Source organism: Uloborus diversus, chromosome 4 (assembly GCF_026930045.1).
Source record: "Uloborus diversus isolate 005 chromosome 4, Udiv.v.3.1, whole genome shotgun sequence".
NCBI lineage: Eukaryota > Metazoa > Arthropoda > Arachnida > Araneae > Uloboridae > Uloborus > Uloborus diversus.
In genome coordinates this window covers 123706425-123720294 of record NC_072734.1, presented here as the reverse complement: position 1 = coordinate 123720294, position 13870 = coordinate 123706425, and the positions used below count along the sequence as shown (strand labels likewise).

Genomic DNA, 13870 nt, shown 5'->3' with positions numbered 1-13870 from the left:
TCCTCGGGTCAAAAAAGGTTGAGAAATGCTGCTCTAGAATATATTATTCTTCTCCTCTGGCACTATAGCCTGAGATGGGCAGATTCGTATTCCTAAATTCAAATCCGAATTCGATTGGCAGCACCTTAGGGTGTCAATCTGAATATGAATACATTCGTATTCACAAATGCGAATTCTAATAGATTCATATTTGCAAGTGTAAATCTGAGTACGAAATTTGGAATCACACCTATGAATCCAATTCTATTAGGATTCACACCTATAAATCCAAATGGTTTCGGATTCACATCTATGAATACGAATCCATTTGGATTCACACTTGGATTCACTAAAAAATTCAATTCAAAAGGCCAATATAAATGAATAAAATTAATGTCTGTACCTCGCTACAGGTTGAGTTTTGGGTGTTAGCCAGTTTTTGAAGAAAAATGACAGTATTGCGATGAGTCCAAAAATTTTAGAAATGGAATTTTTCAAAAAAATTTATGCCGAAATCTGTTCTAGAACATTCTGAAGCAAAAACCGAAGTTTAACATTTTTTTACATGTCTATACACACGAAAGCTGATGGAATATGTTTTTGCATCCTGCAATATATTAAAGCGTTTAACAGCAGAGACCTAATTGTTTTTTATTTTATTACACAAAAGATGTTCTTAGGAAGACTGTATCTTATTATACTGACGTGAACTACTTTCTTTCTTCTTACATTCGGCAGCGGTTTTTGTACCAATGTAACTTACTTAAAATATACCGCCAGCTCAGTTATTCCATCCGAGGACTGCAGTTTCGTGCTTTTTAGCACTCATCAGCCCGGAATAGGAATCACATGAGCTGGAGGGGAAAAATCTCTTTAAGGGGGCCAAGAGAGCCAAACAAACTGGTAGCTAATGCAGAATTAGGAAACCAGATGAGCGACCGCAACAATGGTGCGGTTCAACTCAAAGATTGATGGCAAAGCTAATGTATTTTGTAGTAAGTTACCGCCCTCCACACCATTGTTGCGGTCGCTCATCTGGTTGGGAGTTCTACTTTGGAGTCTTTTGTCCTTTCAGTTAGGCCTAATACTATATTGGAATACTGGTTTCGGTGGCAAATGCTGCATAGGTCCTTTATCTTTTTTTTCTTTCTTTTCTTCCTCAACTTGACTCTTTCCTTTCTATTACCCTTGCACATGGTGTTCATTTTGTGAAGCGTTTCTGCAATTTCAAGGCCAAATCATCAGTCGTCAACTACTTTTTAGATTTTTTTTCTGTTTATACATGTACATGTTTGTATAATACCCAAGCACTCACGCATCTAAGGGATGGTACAACAAATGAACTAGCCATCTGCTGCTCCTCAGATGAATATTTTCAGAGCTTCATATCATGGAAGAAACTTCCAGTTGCTGCATTAATGCTACAAAACATAAAACTACAAATTTTACTCGTAGATATTCTAAATTTTCTGCAACAAAATTATTTTGATGCAAACAATTTGATCTTACTCTTACATTTATGAAAAAACTGTTTCAGGATATCTCTACTGTTTACAAAATATAACGATGGCTGCAATAAACACATGTAGCCATTGACAGAACTTCAGTTCTTGAAATCATCGCAGTATTTCCATCTATTAGAGAGAAGTTGAGCAATATGTGCTAAATGAAATGTTGAAAAATAAACAATCACCAAAATCATGCTTCGAAATTCTCTGGGTAAAAGACACAGGCTTTTTGTATTTGTTGCAGATATGTAATAGGGTGACATGAAGGGTTCATAGTTAATTCCCCCTTTCCCTAAAATCATTTATTTATTCCTTTTTATTTCATGCCTCTCAAATATTTTGTAGCATTCATTATCGCTCACCATTGGCTATTTGATTCCTGTAGATAGTAATCATGGTCCATAAAAGGATGAAAAAGTTATTTAATGAAATTTATGTATATCTCATTTAATGAATAATATTTACAGTCCTTGATATTGGTTATTACACAAATAGCCCTTTTCACAAAGAACAAATAACGATCAAAATATTTTGGTTCTAGAACACACAGGTTATGAGTTCATGATGCCTTTTATCCAGGGCAGATAGTTGGGGACTTTGGTATAGAAACCATACTTGTTGGCTAGGCCGCAGCCTTCACCCCAGCTCACTATTCCAAGCAGATACCACCTGTTGTCTCGACTCATGAGAAAAGGTCCCCCACTGTCGCCATGGCATGCATCGCCTAGAATTTCTTGAGAGTAGCCTGCACAGAACATGTTGCGACTCACCTGTATAGAAGAAAAATATTTGAAAACAATAAATATTTTTGTTAAGCAGTTGGTTGTTCATTTCTGATCTTCAATGCAACATACACATATCAGATATTATCGAGATCAGTGTAGCAAATTTATGGTTCCCTTTCTTTCTTTAAAAAAAATCAATATAAATATTTTGTTTATTATTAAGTAAAATGTATTTCTCACATAGCAAGGTGTCACCACACTTGACGGAATAAATAGCATAAGCAGAGAGCGAAGACTTCATTTCTTGAAGCAAGGATCCCAAGTCATGTGCAGGGCCTGATTACTAAAAAGGCCATAGCCTAGGCGCTGCCAAATTGCTAAAATTGCTTTAGCCAATAATCTAAGACTAATATTGTAAAGTTTGACTACTGGGAGTGCTCAAAAAATTGTTTGGCCTTGGGCCTCCCAATGTCTTAATCGGGCCATGGTTGTGTAATTTATTTTATAGTAAAACATTAGACGAACTTTCTTTCACTAGTTTTATGCAAAGCGTGTCTCCCATTCGTCATATTCGAACCATGTGACTTGGGATTTTTGCCTCAGCTTTTCCTGAGCCAATAATTTGTCTTGCACCATATAGTTACTAATTCTTGCTCTAGGTTTCGTCCTTGTTGTGGAACTTAGTAAAGCTCACAGGTGAACCTGAGTTTAGGATCGCTACTGAAAGTTTCAACATGGTGAAAGTAAAAACTCGCCTAACGTTCACATTAACGGGCAATTTAGAAAGTTTATTAGTTTTTATGGAAATAAGTTTCGTTCAAACATGCGTATAAATCAAGAAATTTAGAATGATATCCAAGGTTCAAGATTGAAGAGGGCAGACTACGTGCTGCCTATTTTTCGATTTTTTTTTTTCAAAAAAAAAATCGAAAAAACGGAACATTTTCTTAATTTTCAATATTTTAACCTAAATACTAGAAAAATAAACACTGGCACATTCTGATATAATTCTATCTTTCCTGATAATTAGTTAAAGACGTTTATTACCCTCGAATACCAAATGTATGGGGAAGATACATATTAATTATGGATTCGTGAATCTTCTGTACAGTTAATTGCGAGGAAATTAAAATAAATAGACTACAAGAAATTAAAAAGGAAACTTTTTTAGCATCAATTCAGTATAAAAGTAATTGTTAACAGAACGGTTTTTATGCAGGAGTTTGAAAAATGTTCCAGTCACTTTGGAAAAATGATCATTTTAGAACATTTTTTTTTTCTAAAACTGAAGTAAAAACTTCTCGATACATTTTTAAATGTTCAATTGAAACTATAATTTTAAGTTACTTAAATACTAAAGATTTTTTAAAATTTCTTGAGCAATCACGATTGCTTATTGTTCTCACTTGACTGTTTTGATGTCCTATCATTTTATTTTCCCACCGCTACCCTCCGCACCATCACCGTCGACCGGGTCCTCGCGAAGCTGCTCCAATAGCGAAAGCCGTCTCCAGGTTGCATCCATGTCGTACACACATGCGCATACATACACAACTATGCACACACATACACAATCATACACCTACACGCACATACACATACACACACGAATAAATACAGACACCTACCTATACACACACATACACACTACTCACACATTCATGCCTGCACACAGACACAAACACACATACCTACACACACATACACATTCCCCCCACTCACAAACACACACGCCTACATACACACACTTGTGATTGCGAAAAACAAGTTGAATTCAAGATGTCAAAATTCAAATTAATTTTTCTTTTTTTTAAACTATTTTGTATTTTTTCTGATAAACAGAAAGCTAAACCGTGTTAATAATAAAAAAAATAAGATCAGTCTTGCAGTTTTTAAAGTAGCACCTATATAAGGAACTGAACAGTGAACAACCCTTTATCCAGCATCCCCAGAAGTATTGATTTGTAATGGGATCTGAGAGGACTTCGACCATGGCAAATGTAACCTGTATCAGTTGTCAACAGCATACACAAAGAGTCTTCAACCGGCTAGTAATGAACCCGATGTTCTAGTTTCAATTTTATTGTAGGATCTAATTATTCATCTTTACTAGACGGCGATTTGGAGCTATTGCAAATGTATCTCAATTTTAAGTAAATAAATATAATGTGTTGATGATAAGAGAAGCGGCAGCTCTTTTCTCTTCCCAGAGAAATGCATATGTATTTCGAGGAGGTGATATACAACTACCGTAGTTTTACGCTTACCGTATAATTGGTTGATGCATAGCACACGTCTTGATCGATGACGGGCAGTCGAATTTCTTGGAGATAAATAGGCGAGGGTCCGTGCTCCTTCAACTTGCCCCAACCAGTCACAGTGCCCATACGGATGGATGCATTGTCCCCCGCCAACAACGACTCCCCCAAATCTCGGTCACCGAGGCAAATGGGAAGGATGTAGTCTGTGAACTGCACGTGGTCGTTCAAGCGAACCTAGAGTTGAAAAATAAAAAGATTTAAAAAAATGGCAATCATTCCAGAAGTCGGAGAAACAGCGGAAGTTTTAGCATTAACCTCAGATAAAGTATTCTAGAAAAGAAGTAATTCTTTTGATATCGATAAAAAGCACCATGAAGACCTGTCCTTTTTATTGTCAAGTGACAGACCCCTTGTCGAGATAATTCTTTGGTTAAAATTAGTCCAATTACGTCGCTTCGAATTATGTAAAACACTCTCCCAAAAAACGCAGTAACTACAATGACAGAAAAAAAAAATCCCAACACTAAGGAAGACTTGTGTTAGAGATAAGTAAAATTTGGTAGGCATGTATATAAATCTGAAAGATGACATAAATTCAAATTTCGCGCATAAGTGTGGCACTAGTAGCGCCACTCACAACTTACAAAGCAGGGCTGATTTAAAAGTGTGCTCTAAAGTTTGTAAGCGTTATTTGTCTGTGAAATTTAATGTATTGATTTGATGTTAGCCAAGAATGCCTTTAAGAATTCGAAGAAGCCATTATCAACAGCTCACTGGGTTTGAACGGGAGAAGGTGGATTTTTTCCCGTTATATTGCAAAAAGACTTGGATAGAATATAGTGTCCACTGCATGATTGTTGGAAGCAGTGGTCAAGGGATATGATACTGCCTCAAGAAGACTTCGAACCGCTACGTGACACTACTGAAAGGGATGACCGCCGTGTTTGTCGTACAGCTGTGGCGATTCGAGCTGCAGTTAATACCAGTAACATAACAAACTGCAAGAGATTAGTTCATTGCCTGCTTGCGACGCCTTAGACGCCTTTGGTGTCCTTGTGGAACGCTTAGTGGAGAACTGTTGATTTTTATGGTGACAGCAGAGTCTGCCTTGGTGCCAATGGTGTCCGTATGTTGGTCAGAAGACCAGTCCAGTTTGTGTTGGACAGTTTGGTCAGGGCCAAACTACTTGCAGCCTAGACGCACTGGACCTACACCTGGATTCATGGTCTACGAAGCAATTTCTTATGGCCTGCCGGCTCACTCTCGTGGTTATCCCAAACACGCTGACTGCAAATTTGTGCTTCACACTTTCATATTTAGATTTCTTGTTGGTTTAGCGGATTTCTGTGCATTGATTTTCGTTTTGCTATAGCATTTTCCTTTTCTTCAAGTACTTTTTTTACAAGTATCAGAGAGTATTGCTGTAGATTTTTTTTTTTGCCTCTCACCCTTTTTGTGTTTTCCCCTTAGGGGAAGGTCTTATTGCTCTGAGGCATGAACCTGACATCATCATGAAGGCTACACAGGACCTTATCGCCGCATCACCGGTGCCAACGACGAAGAGAGGTCATGAGAGTCTCGTCGGAAACAAGGGGTCCGGACCGAACCGTGGAGGGGCTCGCCTTGGACTCGGATATTTTATATGTGTTATGGGGAGATGGGAGCTAGGCGACAAAACTGACAAGGGACCTGTCTTGAGTCTTGGCGGCCCTGAGCATCACGACGCTTCGACACTACTAGATTAGGTTTACCCCAATATAGTGTTTTTCCGTTTGCTTTACTGTAATCAAGCTCTTTTGCTGACAGATTGGGATGATAATCAAGCAAAATAATCAGAGGTAATGCTTCAGGCACTATTACATCTAGTGGAGTTTACCCCAATGTCAGTTTTTCTTTTGAATTTTCCATATGCCTGAAACAACTCTCCTCATGCAGGGTGAGAAGCTCAAGCATAATGTAACCAATGCAATTATTTCATCAAGTTATCATTTTACACAATGTATGCTTCAATCGTTTAACGTTTTAACACTAAAAATGTTGCTGGGGTAAGTATACAAATTCGCACACTTAGCCCAAAAAATATTTGCCTACTTGTCCCAACTCGCCACACTGGAATTAAGTTACACTAGTTTGAGAATTGAGAATGGCTTTATGAAATTATTCGAACAAGACTTCATTTGTTAGGATGAAACATAGGCTACTCAATATTAATACGTTTTAATGAATTCACTCCACTGTAAAAGATTGTGGACACTGTTTACCAAACCAAAAACAGGAAAATGATTGCATATTAGTAGAGACCTGTGATACGAGAAAACTTCGTATCACAGGTCTCTACTAATATATATTGAAAATAATTTTTGAGAAATTCAATATCATAATGTAGCAACTTGAAATGGGCAACACACTCAGCCATTCCAAAGTTTTGACCGATAAAGTAAATCTTTTCCCTTTTTATATATTTTTTTCAAATCATTTTATTTATGTGTTTTCTGTGATAAACTGCTCAACGTTTATGCTGAAGTTTTTTCAATGGGTATTAAAACATGTTGGACAGTAAGTCTTGAAGGTAAGATTTCATAGTAATCTCTTTATATTTTTATCATTTGAGGGGTTGAGGGAGTACTTCAATCAAGAAAAATACTGGAATCCGTTTGCCGTCACGCTGTGTTACCTACGCGCATGCGCTTCGATGATAATAAGCTAGGGAATTTCCGCCGACATGTAGTTATGATTAATGGTTATTCTTACAACCAACAAATTTGTCAACAAATACTAAACGTACCAGAGCGAGGTCGTTGTCGAAGGTGACCTTGCTGTAGGCCGGGTGGACCACAATGGAAGCACTATCCGCTATGCCGGTCCGGAATTCTTGGACTTCTGCGTGCTCCCTGTCCCACTTGCCGAGTTTGATGACGATCTTGTCCCACCGGAGATTCTTGTAATTGATGAAGCAGTGAGCGGCCGTCGCTATCCAGCGCTCGTTCAGCAAAGTGCCTCCGCAGAAAGACTTCAGGCCGGGCTCCCATAACATCACCTTAAAATAAGCCAAACAGTGATCGGGCTGAGGATTTGGTAAATAAAATTATGCAGAGATTTTCAGCTATTGGATTTTTTCCACGCCATTTGAAAAGTTGTCTAATGTTCGGTCGTCAGTTTAAAGGGTTGTCAGACGGAGCAAACTCATCTAAGTCTGGACAGTCTAGACAGACCCATACCCACATAAACAACAGTGAGATACTATACTGCAGTGGGCAGGTAAATGGCAGTATCTGCAGAAATGAGTTTTCGAGATATTTGAAGAAATAAATGTGTGTTGGATTCAATACTAATAATAGGAATATGTTGCAATTAGACGTTTTTTTAAGCGGAAACCAAATAATCAAGCTTCTTTACATTCTTTATCTTTACTAATAATAAAGCTGAAAGTCTCTCTGTGTGGAGGATGTCTGTAGGATGTCTGGATCTCTGTGACGCGGATAGCGCCTAGACCGTTCGACCGATTTTCATGAAATTTGGCACAAAGTTAGTTTGTAGCATGGGGGTGTGCACCTCGAAGCGATTTTTCGAAAATTTTATGTGGTTCTTTTTCTATTCCAATTTTAAGAACAAAAATATAAGATGGACGAGTAAATTGCGAAATAATCATAACGTGAAACCGTAACATGGGCACAAGCCAATTGGCGAGATACGAAATTATCATAACGTGGAACCGTAACATGGGTACAAGCCAATTGGCGAGAAGATTCACCATACATTATTTGTAAATATACAGGCGAACCAAAAGACCTTTTAATTTTTCTATTACGGACAAAGCCGTGCGGGTACCACTAGTGTACAATAAAGCTAACGTACAACAGGTGACGAAAATACAAAAAAATATCTATAAAAGAAAATCTGAATCTTTGGCATCTTGAATTCAAATTATGTTTTTCACCATCACGAGCGTGTGAGGCGTGTGTGTGTGTACGCGCGCGTGTGTAAACGTTCATGCGTGTAGGCGTGTGGTTAGTATATGGACGTAACTTGGAGGCTTTGCTCGCTAGAGGAACAGCATCGGGAGGGGCCGGTCGACGGTGGTGCTGCAGAGGAAGGAGGGGGAAAAATCAAAAGATATTCATTCAACATATTGTTTTCATTCATCAGTCAAATGAAAACAATAAGCAATTCGTGATTGCTCAAAAAAAAAAAAAAAAAAAAAAAGACTGCCTTTTACAAACCCACTGCAGTATACTGGGATAGTAATCGTTTTTTCTTTCTCCTCCATCGGAGCGACGGGTCAATGCGAATTGTGGCGAAGTATGAGAACAGATATCGATGGAGAAATTGTAAAGCAGAACTGTGATGATTATAAAGTGCCTAATACAGTGGATACAAACCTGAAGCGATCGCCCCTAAAGGAACGATTTGTCCCCTCAAGGGGGAAATAAATTCTTAAGGGGTTATAGGGTTATAGAGAGAGGGAGGCAGATGAGTGCTTAAAGGATAAAATAATGATAATAAAAAGCCAGTGAATATCGAAATAGGAAAGGATATAAAACCGATTGTTCTGAATTCAGACAAAAAATCGTAAGTTTAAAAATTCAGGAGCTTCCTCCACAGACCTCAGTTGAACCATGAGGAAGTATTTCATCGTTCATTGCCAAGTTTATAAATTTTCAAATTTGCATTATTTCTTTAAATTGTAAGTATCAATGTTTTTACTTCTCTCAGATTTCAGTTTAAAAAAGAAAAATAATTAATGAAAAATATACTTCCGTTTTTGAAAAGTACTTTAATGATCTTTAAGCATTTTCCTTCAAAGACTTATCATGTCTTTTCGTAAAAGAAAGGGGGGAAAACTTAAAAAAAGGATTCTTATGCTTTTTTTTCTATGAAGTTTAAGAACAATTGATTAAAATTACTTTTTATGCACATTTACTTCAAATTAAAATTAGGAATTTACATTTTTAATGATATCGATGTTCACTAGCTCCAACTTTTGGTTTTTTCAAAAAGTGGGATGGGGGGGGGTGATAGGTTTCAGACAACCTCTAGATTAGGGGGAGGGACTTAAATATTTGCTTCAAAAACTTCTCCAAAATTTTAGATATCCGTCCATAAGCGAAAGTTTTCCAAAAGAAGGCCTGTGGAACGTGGTTGAAGAAAGCAACGGAGACAATAGTATTGTTTTCTATCCAGAAACAGTACTATTCAGTCAAATATTAATTATTGGAAATTTGTTTCTATTTCATATATAATTTAATATTCAAATGAAATTTTAATTGTGTACGTTATTTTGTTATTCTTTCTTCAAAACGCAATAGCACCAATTTGATGCAGTTACTTCGAAACAAAAAAGAAAAGCAAAGCAGAACAGAGTTCGGCTGTTTTCCCTGTATTGATAGCATGCTAGCAGCGAAACCAGTTTTACAGAGTTCATTTCCTAAAGATGATTTTTCGGTAACTATCACTCTTAATTAATTTTTTTTCTTTCTAATTTTCGAACAATTTAAACTGAGCTTCACATTTATTACTTTAAAATTTTAGCAAAATTACACGGAAATGAATTTTAAAAAATAAAAATAAAAAATAGGGAATTAAACTTTATAAATTCATTCAAAGAATTTATCAAAAAAAGAAAAAAAAAGTGCTAACGCCATCAATTTCTGCGTTATTTTACTGGTTATCATACGATACAGCCATTTAGCATTTTATTATTTTGAAAGAACAGATATTAGGTGTTTCAGTTTTTCCAACTGTCACCATTTTATTCGTTAAACCAAAATTTGAAGCAATTTTTTAGAATTTTACTGAAAATTTACAAATTACCAATTAATTTTACTATATTTTTTTAGAGCAGTTTAAGTAAAGTAGGGGTAAAATGATCATAGCGTTAGGCTTTGTTATTTGTCTATTATAAAGCGATGCTCATTATTTTAGACATTTCTCTGTTTTTGAGAAACATGCGATACATACACACGAACTTCAGGATTTCCTTGTCTCGTGGGAACCCTGTTGTTGATACTTGGGCAGCCACTTGCTATGCAATGAATACAGATTACTGTCCTCCTTCTACTGTATAAAGCGGGATGGAATCCTCTTTACCTGCCACGGGTAGGCTCCTTTCTTCGTGTTGTGTCCTCCGATTATCTTCCCACGATTCATTTGAGGAACGTCTTCTGTAGGTCTTCCGACTTTGGGCAGTCCACATACTAAAAATGCATTCGTTTTAGTCACATACGGAATTCTTACTTTAGCAGCTATTAAAAATTCAGGAAATAAGCACTCTTAAAAGTTCTGGAAACTTTTAAGGTATTGACTGTAAAAAGCAGTCTTAACTGCAAAGGAATATTTTACAGAATATAACTTCTCATTTTCAGTCTTCCATTGAATCCCATTCAGCATTAGGAATAGCCCACTATACTGAAAGAAATTATAAGGCAGGTTCGAAGCCCACTGCCTGTACATCGTTGTTTGTACTCAGAATAACTAGATCACTATTTAGAAGCCTCAAAGCGTTCTCGTTTTTTCCCACTGCAAAATTTTAGTGAAATAGACTTTCATGTTAGTAATTTTTACCGAAATTTCAGGAATTTTTTTTTAACAGCACAGCTAAAATAATCGTAACTTCACAGGTTGCTCAAATATAAGACCGTGTAGGTCAAAGGAGGCATTAGTTTAAAATAGTCCGAATTTCCTCAAAACTACGAATGATGCACTCGTAGAAGTAAACTAACAAACACTCCCTTAATATTAAATGCCTAACGTATTTGCCTCAAAAAGTGTACTTCCGTCAAACGTCCGGGCAGACTTCCGGTACACCTTTCAACTCTTTCTTGCGGCAATACAAGGATGGCGTTGCTATGGCGATGGATCAATTTCAAACAATTCAAATCAAACTGTAAATTGGTTAATTTCAAAATTTAAATTTATAAATTAACCAATTGTGCTCTTTGCTATTAATTTCTAATACCTTCCGATAGGTGGCAGTGGTAGGTGTATCAAAATTTACTTATCCTTGTTCCCTCGATTTGGGATTACTTTTTCTCTATGTTAAAAGCGAGAAAGCGACAGGCATTTTGTATTAAGGGGACGTTGGCATAAATAAAATTTCCAGATAAAGATCAAAATAAACTAAGAAAAGAGAGAAAACTGTTCCTCAACACACATACCTTCTTCTATTTCTACTTTTCGGATGATCGAGAGTTGAGCCGACGCTCTCGCGTCGCAGCTCAAGACTTCGTCGTGGGCGACGCACGAGTAGAGCCCCGAGTCCTCGAGATTTCCCTTTTGGATGAAGATGTTCCCGTTCAAAATGGCGACATGCTTGTTCTTCTCCAGTGGCTTCCCGTCCTTTTCCCAGCTCACTGAAATTGTGGCACCGGATGGCATGCATTCGAGGTAGGCGAATTTCCCTTCGTAGAAGGAACTGTCTGCAGGCCTCTTCCGAAAAACTGGAAAGATCAGAGTGAAGGGAAGACAGAAGCAAGATTTTTTTGCATAGAAGAAAAGGATTTTAAATGAATTAATAAAAACAATGAAAGATTCCGGGCTGTTGTGCCGTGGTCCGAGTATAATAAATCCAAACGTTTCGACTGCATCTGCGGCGGTCATCTCAGTGGGGAAGTGCTAGCGTCCTCTTCGTTCTGGTCGGGGATTGACTGATGGATGTCCGTCCTCGTTTCTGATTGACTGAAGGTTTCTCTCAGGATGTTGTAGAAACGTGTGCAGTTATTGCACTCGGACCACGGCACAATAGCCCGGAATCCTTTAATATTATTGACACAGGCTATGAAAGCCTTCAATCCTACAAATGAATAATAACTTTCTATTCATTTTTTTATTTAACACTGTGACTTTATAAATGAAAGCTGAAAAATATCGAAAAACATGCTTACAATTCATTCCTGATTGTCCCTACAAATGACAAATAAGTGATTATTTCTGTTTCCATATCACATCTAATCAGAGAATAAACACAAAATGTTTCGGTTGTTTTCCTCTTTAATACCGACTCAAAAAGAAAGGGTGTGACAAGTTTGGCATGGGTATGTGTGTGTCTTTCTGTTACATCTTAGCTCCTAAACGAATGCACCGATTTTATTTATTTATTTTTTGGTTTTTAGATGACTTGATCGAGAGGGTTCTTAGCAAAGGTCTCAACTTTGTGGGACTTATAAATTATGGACTTCTGTAGGACTTGTATTAACTAAAACTGAGTTGGCTTCTTTTGCAATTTTGGTGGTGAAAACTTACTTGCAGTTTGACAATGTTTTTATCAAACGATAGAACGAATTTTTCTGTTTATGATGGAATTTTTCGGATCTTCCAACTACCATAAAACTGAAATTATAATCTTTTTGTTAATCAATTTCAAGCACTATTCCAAGCCTTTCAGCGGTGGGTAACGATTTCATAGATGGCAGACAAGGAAAAAGCTCAATGATATAAAAACTTCATCTGTTGACATTTTCTATTTGTTAACTGTTAACAAATGAAATACTTATTAATTCAAAGTCATGCTTTTAAAAGGATTTTCAATTTTCCCTCTTGTTTCTGCATCGCGACTGGCAAAACAAAGTATTTGTGATTATTATCTTTCTCTTCCCGTGCTTCCCCGTGTTATCAAGAAAAAAATTTAAACATTTTATGCATTCTGACCGACGAGATTCCTCTTAATATGAAGTCATCTCATCCCTCAGGGGTGAAGTGTTTTTAAATTTGTAATTTAGTATTAGTTCTTGTTGAATTGCATAAATGGAAATTACAGTTACCACACATGGAAAACTTTTGAAGGGGGAAGTAATCATCTCCAAGGAAAACTTTTGAAAGGAAGGCTCTAAAGAAACCTTTGAAAACTTTTATATAAGGAAAACTTCTAAGGAAATCTAAGCTTCTAAGGAAAATTTTTGAAACCTTGCATAAAAAAGAAATAAAAAAAAACAACTAAACTGTTCATTTACTAAGGCATTCACTGGTCAACTAGCAAAGCTAATGGAAGAGCAAAAAGTAATCAACCCACCTATGTTACAGGACGAGGTGTCTGCCGCATCTTGGACGGTGATATGTGCTCTTTCCAGATCCGTGCCGTCAGGTGTTACTACGGCGCAGGTGTACACTCCGGACAGAAAGTGGTTCATGTTCCGGATCCAGAGAGAGTGGTTCGACAAGAGTTGCAGACCAGGCAGTGGGGACTCTCCTGCCAAGAACTCTCCATCTTTTAACCTCAAGGAGGGGAAAGCAAACAAGAAATGAACAATGGCAAGACTTTCCCATTTCCAAAAGGTTATTTTTAGTTAGGGTCAGTTGGGGTGAAAAAAAAATGGGGAAACAATCTGTTAACTGTATTACTACACTTGTGGTAATTTTGAACTAAAGTCTTGGTCATCAAAGATTTGGTAACATATGCAAGACA

The 13870-nt window shown here is 37.1% G+C and overlaps 1 protein-coding gene across 1 annotated transcript in view; it reads right to left on the bottom strand.

Moving 5' to 3' along the window:
• Positions 1 to 381: 381 nt before the first annotated feature.
• LOC129220814 (uncharacterized) overlaps positions 382 to 13870 on the bottom strand; it is a 61676-nt gene continuing 48187 nt past the window's right edge. The window contains exons 18-23 of the mRNA XM_054855245.1: positions 13478 to 13680; positions 11628 to 11909; positions 10561 to 10667; positions 7259 to 7510; positions 4480 to 4707; positions 382 to 2257 (exon numbers count right to left, since the gene is read on the bottom strand). Coding sequence (XP_054711220.1) covers positions 2039 to 2257; positions 4480 to 4707; positions 7259 to 7510; positions 10561 to 10667; positions 11628 to 11909; positions 13478 to 13680 — 1291 coding nt within the window. The 3' untranslated portion in view covers positions 382 to 2038. The remainder of the gene's footprint in view (positions 2258 to 4479; positions 4708 to 7258; positions 7511 to 10560; positions 10668 to 11627; positions 11910 to 13477; positions 13681 to 13870) is intronic.